This window comes from Lipotes vexillifer, unplaced genomic scaffold, assembly GCF_000442215.2.
Source record: "Lipotes vexillifer unplaced genomic scaffold, Lipotes_vexillifer_v1.1 scaffold39, whole genome shotgun sequence".
NCBI lineage: Eukaryota > Metazoa > Chordata > Mammalia > Artiodactyla > Lipotidae > Lipotes > Lipotes vexillifer.
In genome coordinates this window covers 3,995,496-4,007,726 of record NW_006787038.1, presented here as the reverse complement: position 1 = coordinate 4,007,726, position 12,231 = coordinate 3,995,496, and the positions used below count along the sequence as shown (strand labels likewise).

The following is a 12,231-nucleotide window of genomic DNA, read 5'->3' as shown; positions in this document are numbered from 1 at the left end:
TTTTTTTTTTTTTTTTTTTTTTTTTTTACTGCTGAACTTTGGTTTCTGTGCCTTGACACAGAACTACAGAGAGTGACTGTGTTTAGAACTACTTAGAGAAAAAAGTGAGCTGGTTAGTGGTCCAAATCCAAGCCCCCACAAGCAGCATCGCTGGGAAGGGCTTTCCCTCCACACAGCCAGTGTATTCTGCCCCTCCACACAGCCGAACCGCGCACAGGGGTCAGGCCGAGGCAGCCTGGGGCTGTTACAGATGCTTGATATTTGCTGACAGTTTTTATGTTTTAGCTGCTTCTGATTACGTGTGTGGAAAAGAAAATTTTACACTGTTGACGGTCAAGGAAAGACAGAAATGAAGAGGGTGATCCTCTTGAACGTTTTGAAGGATTTGCAACTCACAGTCTTAGTTTACAGTTGATTTGTTCTGTTTTGGGATGTGCCAGGGCGGCCTCCCTTTGGAATACTGGCGGTAGGAGAAACCAGTCCCTGGCCTTTTGGCATTGTTTCCACTGGGACTTCTCTCTTCCCCTCTGGGGAAATGCATCTGTGTTTGCATTCTGCTTTCCCATTTTCTTCCCTTCTCTCTATTCCTGGTGTGTAGCAACTTGGCCACTTTCCTCCCTCCTCATTCTGACTTGGAACCTCATTTTCTTTTCAGTGGCCCAGTCTCCCAGGAATCAGCCCCTGCCCACGGCCTCCCCCATGAGCTGTCGTGTTTTACTTCATAACAAATGAAAGAAGGCCGAATGAGAGAGCCCCTCACTGGCCCTGCCCTTCGAATTGTGGGGTTTTTTTCTTCCTAAATACTCAGTCTGCACTGTTCCCAAGAACTTGGCCTTAACACAAGAGAGGAGTTGTTTCAAGCAATGAGCTCTGTAGACAAAAGATTCTTTGCTCTGCAACAGCTGCCGGAGAAAATGCCCCAATGGTAGCTCCTTCTATGGACAGTTGTCAAGGGAAGCCAAGGTCTGGGTGCAGCTGGAGGGAAGTTCGGGGGCGGAGGAGTCTCTTCTCTCTGAGGTCTCTCATCTGTTTGTCCTCCTTCTCTCCTCAGATGCTGATAGGTCTTGCTGGCTACCTGAGTGGATATGATGGCACCTTTTTGTTCCAGAAGCCTGGGGACAAATACGAGCATCACAGCTACTTGGGAATGAGAGGAGTAAGGCTTCCTGACTTGCTATTGCCCGACTCAACCCTGGGGCCACACTCAGTCAGAAATGTTACAGTTGGAAGCCCTGGAGTGGTGGCAGGTGTAGATACAGGGACTTTGGTGGGGGAGGATGATTGGACCTGTACCCTGTAGTAGAGATTCAGAGCTGGGGTGGGCAGGAAGGGACAGGGAGGCCACAGATAATACAGCGATGACACAGACAGGAGCAAGCGCACCCTGTCACCTGTTCACCTGGCAACGCGAGGCATCAGATTTCGGATCAGAGGGCAGCCCAGGACTCAGGCAGCCAGGAATCTTCTGCAGTCCCAACATTGGCCTCAGCACATTGGCAGGCTACGCGCCCTTCCCCTGCAGCCACAATTGCTAGGGTGTTGCCTACCTCTGAGGGCCTTTATTAACATTTCAGCATCCCCACACCCTGTCACCAGGTTCTTCTTTCTTTCCCCACGAAGGTGTCAGGCACACAAGGGGTTTTCCAGTCTTTTAAGGGAGGTGTGTGTTTGCCTGGTCCCTCTGTGCTCTGAGTCCCAGCACTAGCCTTGATGGGACATGGCAGGGCCTAAATACCCAACTGTCTGGGGACCTTGTACCTGGAGCTAATAAGACCTGTGGAAACTGTCCTCCAGTGTGGCGCTCTCAGAGCAGGTTGCATTTACAAGCCCCTTTCCTCAAGGAAACTGCTTTATCAAAGCAGTTTAGATAAATGCCATGTGATTACTTGGGCTAATCACTGGCTTGTTTGTGTGGTCATACCATTCCATATTAAACAAGAAGTGTCCACTACCCTCAAGTTCATATTCTTAAATGATTCTGTGTCTTCCTAATGATCTTTGAATACCACATAGCATACATAATTGGATATAGGCCTGACTCACTGTGAACTTGCTATGGAAATGAGAAGGCCAAACATATCAGCCCTGTTCCCTTTCACACTAGAGCACATTGCTTTCTGCTAACAAAAAGTGACAACTGAGAATTTCCATTCCCCTGGGTTTGTCTGATTACTTCTGATGGACAGGGTAGGGGGATGGAGAGAACACTGGTGGTTAAAAACAAAACAAAACTGAAAAACAACCCTCCAGATGCTGAAGTGTCAAGCAGTCTTTTTTCTAAAATCAAAATACAACCTGTAGCTTAAAGAGTGGTTCCTGGTGTGATTGAATAAAAGGACCAAGGGAGAAATAACGGAAATAACATTAGAGTTCTCTAAAATATTAAAACACCTTCAGAGAGGTATTTCTCAACTTGCACCCAGTTTCATAACAGAAGCTATTGTTTATCAAGAGCTTTCTGTGTGGTAACAAACTTTAGCTCATTTAATCTAAAAAGTAAACCCTACGAGGTAGGAACTCTTAAGTTTCACATTACACAGAAGGAGAGGCTGAGATACAGAGACGTGACTTTGTCAAGGTCACAGCTAGCAATGATGGGACGGTCCATTCCCGGAGTCCCCCACTTGAAATCGTGGGCCGTCTTGCCCACACCTCCCTGGCTGAACTTTGCTGATTTCTTGTCAGTGCACAAGTTGGTGCTTAATGGGAACATAAATGTTGCTTGGTTTGATGCTTCACTGTTACACCACCCCTTTCATATTTAAACATATTGAAGGTGATTTTAGGTCACCAGGTCATGCCATCCATCATCAGGGCCCTCCATCTTAAAAGATTAGTTTGTACCAAGCCAAGTAGGTCCCTGATGCTTTGCTTAGTTAGTTATTAGACTGCTTCTCCTGTCCTTCCATAGTTCTGTGCGTTCCTTGGCGCTTTGCTGATCCCCTTTGCCTACTTGACTGTACTGGAGCTGTCCCAGTCCCTCCCGGCAGCGCTGCTCACGGCTGCCCTCCTCACCTTTGGTAAGTTGTCCTAGACCACGTTTCTTGGGATATTGACTGCCACACTGTGAATGTAGCTGGAAATCAATATGCTTAAAGATCCTGTCTACGGGCCCAGTTCTTAAGTAACTTGAGGACTGGGTAAATGTACTACAAGTCTCCTTTTATTCACTAGTAATACTTACATATATAAATACTTATATGTAGCAAGCCTTTATATTTTATTGGAGTGGTGAGTTGGTGTGGGTAATCCCAAGGAATAGATTATCTGCAAGTTATCCACATTTGAGTTTGGAATGGATAACAAGTTTGTGTGTGCTTGTGTGTATGTGTGTGTGTGCGTGTGTGTGTGTTTGAAGGAGGCTTACAGTTCTAATTCTGCTTCTCTTAGGTTACTGTCAAGATTAGTTTGCATTCCTTAAACTAATTTCAACTGAATGCAAAGGTAGATGCCACAGAAGTAGCTGGGTGGCAGAGGATAACAAAATGGGAACTTTATTTCTGTGGATAATTCTCACATGGCTAATTGAGAGTTGATCCATAGAAATTGATCCTGTTTCTAGCCTTGCTCATATGAAAGTGAATTCCTGACCTCATAGAGCTTAATATTTGAAGAAGTCCAGACCAGTTTAGGTGGTTAATTTAGGGGCAATTCTGGCTTTTTGTTTTTTTTTCCTTTGTCTTCGTTGGGTCTTCGTTGCTGCGTGCGGGCTTTCTCTAGTTGCAGTGAGCAGGGACTACTCTTGGTTGTGGTGTGCACGCTTCTCATTGCAGTGGCTTCTGTTGTTGCGGAGCATGGGCTCTAGGCGTGTGGGCTTCAGTAGTTGTATCACACAGGCCTTAGAGTGTGTGGGCTTCAGTAGTTGTGCTGTGTGGGCTCAGTAGTTATGGCTCACAGGCTCTAGGGTGCACGGGCTTCAGTAGTTGTGGTGCATAGGCTTAGCTGCTCTACGGCATGTGAGATCTTCCCGGACCAGGGATCAAACCTGTGTCCCCTGCATTGTCAGGCGGATTCTTAACCACTGCACCACCAGGGAAGTCCCTCTGGCTTTGCTTTGACAGATAATGTTGCAAGACTACAGGGTCTCTTTCTAGAGGACTGGTGGCTTTTCCCTTGGGTCTTTAACTTCCCTCTTCAGTTATTCGTTTTTCATTCCACAACTATTTTCAAGCATCTACTCTGTGCTAAGCCACTTTCTTGGCCTCAGAGGATACGCTGATGAGACACTGCTATCATGGAGCTTGCTCATTAGTGGGGCAGATGATAAATAAGCAAGTAAATTAAGTCTGTAATGTAACACCTTAAGCAATAAGTACAATGTAGAAAATAGGGTAGGGTAAGGGATAGAGTAATGGGGAGTGATTCTGTTTTAGGCAGGGTGGTCTGTGAAGAGCCCCCTGAGGAGGTGGCCTTGAGCAGAGACCTGAGTGAAGCCAAAGATTAAGCCATGCAGAGATCTGAGGGAAGAGTGTTTAGGCAGAGGAAATAGCATGTGCAGTGGTCCTGGTGCAAGGCGGCACTTGGTAGATTCAGGGAACAGCAAGAAGACCAGTGAGGCCAGAGTAGAGTGAGTGAGGCAGAGGGTGTTGGGAGAGGAGGCTGGATAGGTGGGGAGACCATGAAGGCTTTGGTGGCCGTCTTGAGGCTGTCTGAAGGAGCTTGTTAGTCTGAATGAGATGGGAAGACATTGGAGAACTTACGCCAGGCCATGATGTAATGAAATTTTGTTTAAAAAAAAAATCACTTCAGCATCTGCATGGAGAATCAACTCCCAACAGAGACTTCATATGAAATGGTAAGATTCTTTCCTGGGTGTATGTAGTTTGTGGCTGCATAAGCAGCAGAACTCCCTTTTTGATGGTGGAAATTAGCAGGAGCCCTCATCTCAGGATCACTGTATCTGAATGCATGACATGATCCCTTTGTGGGTCAAGGGCCTGGAAGCAGTGTGAGATATTCTTTCATATCATTGGGCTTTGGTGTACCCCAAAGCTGTGGCCTTCCACCTTCCGGATGACTCAGTTGCCCATCTAATCTTGACTGCGCAAATGCAACTAAGCACAAGGGGGACTGTTTCTTACCACTGGGGTGTTTGGTTCTCAGGGGGGCCCATCTCTGATTCCACTTTTTGACCACTGAGCTCATGTTTTTCAGACACAGGATGCCTCACTCTGTCCCAGTACATCCTCCTTGACCCCATCTTGATGTTCTTCATCATGGCTGCCATGCTGAGCATGGTCAAGTACAACTCCTGTGCCAACAGGTCAGAAACACCATCTTTGGGAGGGGGTGTCAGAAGCTGTGGCAGCTCTAGAATTTCTGTAATGGCCAGGGACAGGGTGGGTGTGGTGCTTTGGGCGGGGGGCACCAGAATAGATATTGCCTGGGAACTGTTTGTCTCCCTGCCCTCAGTGGTTGCAGCCAGTCCTGACTTGGTGATGGGAATAAGGTATATAAAGGTTGGCTTGAAGAGTCTACATCAGTCAAGAGGATCCCTGCGGGCCCCAGTCAATTCTAAAGCTGTTCTGGAGGGCCTGGCCTTCTTCCAGAATACTCCCTTCCAGATCATACTTCTGCCTCTGAGAGAGTAGAGTAGGTCATTCATTTTATTCAGACCAAAAGAGCTGGCTCTGCTAAGGCTTTTTCGGAAGTCACCTTGGTTTCGCCACAGCCACGCAGTGACGAGCAGCTCTCTCCGGATTTGGGTTGTCTTCTACTTGCACCACATCCCCTTCCACCTGCCATTTCTGGAATACATACTATGTGCCAGGTACTGTGCCAGGAGCTAGAGGTACAGGAACACATAGGTCTTGGCTGTTCAGGAGCATTTGCTTTGGCAGGGGGTCAGCCAGGGGATGAGGAGACTGCAGCTCAGAGCACCAGGTGATCTAAGTGCAGCAAGCTTGGGAACCGACTGCTGGGCTTAGCACTGTGCTCCCCCGCTGGCTGGCTGTATGACCTCACCTCTCTGTACCTCGAGTCCTCGAGTCCTCATGTGGAAGAAGAGGCTGATGACAGGATCTGCTTCCAGGGGGTTGTAGGGAAGGCTAAAGAGTTAATACGTGTTAAGTGCTTGCAACAGTGCCTAACACATACTAGGCACTCAGTAACTGCTGGCTTTTACAGGGTCCAGAGGTGGCACAAAAGACAGGGCTGACTGAATCCATCAGGCTTCTCTGGATTTTCCTTTTCCTTCCACTTGATTGGTCACCACTGAAGAATAAGCCTCTTGCTTACTTGAAGCCCTGTACTTAGCGAGGAAAGCGATGGCGCTTCTCCCCAGAAGAATCACCTACTGACTCTCACACTGTGCTTCCTGCAGTTTCAGGGGTTTCACAGACCACCTCCTCCTCGGAGCCATGCATGGTCCCTGAGGTTGGGAGCCCTCAAGAGAGAGGCCACAGTGCAGCCTCCAGAGTCAGAGGACCTCTGCCTTCCCCGTTGCTGCTCTTGCTTTTGAGTTTGGTTCCAGCTGCCAAACTGAACTCTGTGCCTTGTTGATTTTCAGGCCCTTCTCTGCCCCCTGGTGGCTCTGGCTCAGCCTGACTGGTGTTAATCTAGCTGGTGCTCTGGGGGTCAAGTTTGTTGGCCTCTTTATCATCCTGCAAGTGGGGTGGAACACCCTTTCAGACCTTTGGCACCTGTTTGGAGACCTCAGTCTTTCAATGGTGAGAACCCAAGTGCTTGTAGAAATGTCTTTGCTCCCCTGCTCCTCGCTTAGCAGAGCCAGTGGTCTTTCTCTGCTTCTGCTGCAGGTGGCAGAACAGCTGTGTTCTGGGCCCGAGGTGGGCTGCATCCGGCTGCCCTCTGTAGGGAGCAGGGCAGCAGGGAGTGGGCCGTGGCTGACAGGCTGGAGCGGTATAAAGAGAGAGGATGGTCTGATATCCTTGGGATTCTCGTTTGGCATTTGTTCCTGCATTGGTTTTTAAATGCTTTGCAAACAACCCAGCCAGGGGATTCTGTCCATCTGGGCTCATGCCAAATGTGTGACAGACACTGACTGCCTGGAACTTGAGGTAAAATTGGTAGACTGACTTCCTGAACTTAAAATTTTCTTTTCCTGACCCAGAGTCTCTGGATCTGGAGGCTGGTAGGGGCCTTATGGTTTATTACAATATTATTTATTAAGAGCTGACTCTGTGTCAGGCAGTATGCAAAATGCTTTACTTTCATCATCTCATTTCCTCCTCATAACAAACCCGTGAGGCGGTAGTTATTACCCTCTTGAAAAATGAGGAAATTGAGACCTAGAGAGGTAATAATGTTCCCAAAGTCATACAGGTAGTAAGAGGTAGATCTAGGATTCAAACAGGCGAGACTGACTCCAGGCCTGAACTATTGATACTTTACTGTAATGCACCTCTGAACCAAAGTCCCAACAAGTTCATTTATTCATTCAGAACATATAGACAGACCATCCGCTAAGTGTGAGACACAGAATATGCAGATGAGTAAAACAAGATTCCTGCCCTCTAGAGACAGTGGAGAGAGAGAAATAAGAAAGAAAGAAAGAAAAGAAAAAATAAGTCATGGTCCAGCCAACAAGGGCTGTGAAAGCACAGAGGAGAGCACAAGCCCAGTCTTAGGCAATCCAGGAAGGCTTCTAGGAGGAAGCTGAGGCCCAAAGTTAAGATAAGGAGCAGTTATCAATGGGATGGGTGGGGCTGGTACAGTGCAAGAAGCATGGGGAAAGTGCAGGGCGTCAGTGTGACTAGGATGGAGAGGGAGTGATGAGTGACGATGCTGAAGATGCAGGCCACACCTTGGCAGTAACGCGGGGACAGCCCGGGGTCCTCGGTGAGGGTCTGGACAGGTGGCGGAGGGCTGGCCCAGGTTCAGCCCCCTGCAGTGCTTGGTTGGTGGGGGTTGTTATGGGAAGGCTTAGGGTTTCCCCATGTCTTTCTTTCTTGATAGCCATTAGTTTTTCAATTGTTTCTGATTATGACTTACACATAAAAACTTACAGATAACACACATGTCACGCATAAGGCAAATAATGCCTCATATGCCCAGCACCCTGCACTGGCTTGGTTTGCAGGTGACTGTGGGAAAACATCTGGCCGCTCGCGTCCTGTGCCTCATAGTGCTGCCGCTGGCTCTCTACACGGCCACCTACGCCGTTCACTTCATGGTGCTGAATAAAAGGTACAGCCAGAGCCTTCCCAGTGTCTCGCTTCTGGTCTTCCTCTTGCCTCTAAGCCTACGGAGGGGCCGTGTGATTTCCTGGGTCTGGTTGTGATGCTCGGAGGGGACCCAGGGTTTTTTTCCTGTCAGTTTCCTCCTATGTTCTATCTTTTGGGTACCCTGGCCTGAAGGAAGAAGAGAATGTTCGAATAGCCAAACTGCCCCTTATCCCTAAACACAGTTCCTTGTGCTTAACAGGGATGGGCCACCATAAGCATGTGCAGTTGGAGTGAGGATAATAATAACAATAACACCAGCAGCAGCTCCCATTTAACAGGTAGTGACTGTGTGTCAGGAACTGTGTTCAGCATTTTATATACGTTATCTCATTTAGTCATAATTCTTTTTTTAAAAAAAATTTTTGGCCGTGCCGCACGGCATGCGGGATCTCAGTTCCCCGACCAGGGATCTAACCCGTGTCCCTTGCATTGTAAGCACAGAGTCTTAACCACTGGACCACCAGGGAAGTCCCATAATAATTCTTTTGATTTTCTTTTTTTAAAATCCCTGATTTATGAATGAAGCATTGAGGCTAAACAGGGCCAGGTATCTTCCAAAGTTCACCTAGCTAGTAAGTGGCCGAGTTGTAATTTGGACCCCAGTTTCTCTGACTCTATCCCCCATATCTGTCCACAATACCACACTGCCACTCTCTTGTACTTCTTTTAAACCAGCTGTGCAGAGCTCTTCCTAGGGCTCCTGGGAAATCACAGTTTCACTCCATTAATTTGGCTGTCTTCTCTCTGCCTTTCCCCGCAGTGGTCCTGGTGATGGCTTCTTCAGTTCTGCCTTCCAGGCCCGGCTTTCAGGAAACAACCTTCACAATGCTTCCATCCCTGAACGTGAGTGTCTCTTGTCCTTTACAAAGGTAGAAGGACAGAAGGGATTCCTGGGAGTTGTATTGGAAAAGATGATATGACAGCCTGAGTTATTTTAGATGGGCGAAGTGGGAGAAAGATCCAGTCAAATCTGGTCCGAGCACTCAAGAGAGTGAATAGGAACACAGGAAGTGCAGAGGAAAATGTCCTGAGCAACGAGCTCTTTGACCCTAAAGAATAACTTGTCCATCTTGGCTGTGGGAAGACCAACAGAGAGAATCTGGTGAAGGAACAAGGCCCTTCAGGGCTAGAGGTCAGTTCCCACCAGAGTATCCTGCTACTCTCATCCATTCACTATTCACACCGGGTAACTGAGCAAGTGTTAGCCACGTCGGAGGCTGTAAGTGGATGCCCTCCAGAGTAGAGAGTCTGGAGTAGAGTCTGCAGTAGAGGACCTCTACATGATGTGACCGTATGTGTTAAGTAAAGAAAGAGGGAATGCAGAGCTGTGGGGATCAAAGGTGTAAGAGATCACTTCTGTTAGGGGCTTGGGGGGTGATCAGTGTGAGTGAGTTGCCTTGGAGTCAGGCCCTGGAAAAATGGGTAGATTTCAGCAGAGGGAGATGGGGGAGAGGGCATATCAGGCAGAAGGGAGAGCATGATCAAAGCCAAGAGCAGGGCAGAATTTAAGGCATAGGTTATATGCAGAAAAATACTGGAAGATAAGGTTGACAAGATAGGTTGGGCCCAGGTCATTACTTCCTGGAGGCAAGGACAATGTCTTTTAGTCTCTCCAGGGCCTAGAACACAGTGGGCCCCCCCAGAGTGTGGAAAGAATGAAAAATAGGAAAGCAGGCAAAAATTGGTTCGGAAAGGCAGACACTGGATTCCACATTGGAGAAGTCAGCCTTGAGATGCTTGAGGAAATCCATGCAGTGGGGCCAGTGGGCTTGGGGCTGAGGCTTTCAAAGGAGGACTAACCAAGTAAGGGATGGTCGATGCTGTGCAGTGGCTGTGGTCTGTGAGGAAACTGTAGAAAGAGGAAGACGACAGGGTGCGGTCAGGCCACTGGGCATGCAGGAGGAAGGGGCTGCTCAGGAGCAGTCCGTGAGGGAGTGTGGGGTTGAGATGGGGGACAGAGCAAAATCGAGAAGCAGCTGCGGTCAGCAGCGTGCGGGGCTGCGTGCGTTGACCAGCACGAGGACTTAGAAGGATGGAGTGGTGGCGTTAGCAAATTTCTACTCGTTATTTAAAAGGCCTAGCTCAGCTATATTCTCTTCCATCAAGCCATCCTCTTTTTACTCTTTGGGCAAGAATTTGTTCGACCCTACTCTGGGCTCCCACCTTGTCACACCTTGTCGCACCTTTGCTGGAGCATTTGCTGATCATCCTGTGCTGCTCAGTGTGTGACGCCATCATCCCCAAGATTGGGCTCCACTAGGTCTGCAGCCAGGTCTCCTCCACCTTTGGATCCACTGTGTAATCAGTACGGTCTAGCGACCAAATGAATGAACAAAGGGAGACAGGAGCAGCCAGCACTGGTGCAGTGAGACCTGTTTCGGTGGAGTGGGGAATGGTGGGCAGCCGGGTTGCAGGGCGTGGAGAAGACGGACAGTGAGAAGGCAAAGAGGCTCCTCCATGAGCCGGGGCCTGTGTGGGGAGGGGATGGATGCTCTTGGGCAAGCTGTTTACTCTGGGTTTTTGTTTTTGTTTTTGTTTTTTTTAATTCAGAGTAAAAACCCAAAACACCATTGAACAGTTGCTACATGTGGTACTAGATTCAAAAGGCACAAAAGGATATATAGTGAAAAGTCTCTCTTAACAGTGTATAGTAACACTATATCTTGGAGAACATTCCAGATGAAGATATAAGATGCTTCTTCCTTCTTTATTCCATGGAACGTATATGATAGACCTTGAATGAAGGACAAGTTGTTCCTAGTCTTTTCCTTTGATAATAGCATTGTTAATACCCAGCTTCTTCTGAGGTCCTTAGGAAGGAGGGGAGGGGACAGGCGAGACTATTTGGTGAAATCCTCTTGAGTTGACTCCACTGGGGTGAGAAGGCAGCCGCTCATCTTGCTTTCGGCAGTCCGGCACCCAGTGGAGTCTGTTAGGGGTTGGGGAGGCCTGTGGCTTCAGCGGCCCCTGCAGTCAGGGGCAGGTCTAGCGCTGCGCCAGCTCACACCATCGCCGTCTGCCCGCAGACCTGGCCTATGGCTCTGTGATTACCGTGAAGAGCGCGCGGATGGCCGTTGGCTACCTCCACTCGCACGGGCACCTCTACCCCGAGGGCATCGGCGCCCGCCAGCAGCAGGTCAGTGAGCCCTTTGTGCACTTGAGTTGCGGCAGCACTAAGCTGTTTGCCATGACTGAACCCTCCGTTCTCTTTCTGGCTTCCCCTCCTTTACCTGCACTGTTTCCCCGGCTTGAAACACCCTTTTCCTCTGCCTAACTCCAGCTTCCCTAGGCTTCAGCTGGGGAGTTCCCCTCTGACCACCATGACCTACCTCTGCCTGCTCCTGGGTTAGGTGCGTCTGGTGTGGGCGGCTTTCTCGGCACCTTTACAAGCCTGTGTGGTAACCCTCTTCGCATTGAATTGTGAGTGCTTCCTTCCTCCTGTCTCTTTGCTGTTTGATTGCTGGCTCCTGGAAGGCTCAGTGCCTGGCACGAAGTGGATGATGGGTAGAGTGTCATGGTTATAAACACAGGCCTGGGAACCAGACTAGTTTATCTGGGTTCGAATCCTGGTTCCACTAGAGTGTGACTTTGAACAAATCCCTTAACCTTTCTGTGCTTCAGTGGGCTCATCTTTAAATTGGGGGAAATAAATAGTACTTCTCTCCATCATAAGGTTGTTGTGAGGATTAAGTGAGATAATCCGTATGACGCGCATGCTGGAGGATTAGCCGTGAGTATGATCTGAACGAGTGAGCGACACTGTCCGCATCCACGTTAAGGAGTGGTGGATGTGGCTGTGGTGGATGATGCCTGACAGGGAGAAGGTTGGGGCTGGAGAGGTCCGCGGGGCCAGATTATGGAGAGGCCTTACGTGTTACAGTAGATTTAATTTTGTTCTGTAGACGCTGGGGAGGCATTGAAACTTATTAAGGGATAAGATGTGCTTAGATTCCTAGTTTAGAAGGACAGCTCTAGCAGGAGTGTGGTGGATCGGAAGGAGGAGGAGACTAGAGGCAATAATCATGACAAAGGGCGGTGAACGGAGGCA

At 48.7% G+C, this 12,231-nt stretch overlaps 1 protein-coding gene across 1 annotated transcript in view; it reads left to right on the top strand.

Moving 5' to 3' along the window:
* POMT2 (protein O-mannosyltransferase 2) overlaps positions 1 to 12,231 on the top strand; it is a 45,861-nt gene that overhangs the window by 12,657 nt on the left and 20,973 nt on the right. The window contains 7 exon segments of the mRNA XM_007459769.1: positions 1,052 to 1,156; positions 2,912 to 3,020; positions 5,155 to 5,263; positions 6,509 to 6,668; positions 8,039 to 8,145; positions 8,944 to 9,026; positions 11,210 to 11,319. Coding sequence (XP_007459831.1) covers positions 1,052 to 1,156; positions 2,912 to 3,020; positions 5,155 to 5,263; positions 6,509 to 6,668; positions 8,039 to 8,145; positions 8,944 to 9,026; positions 11,210 to 11,319 — 783 coding nt within the window.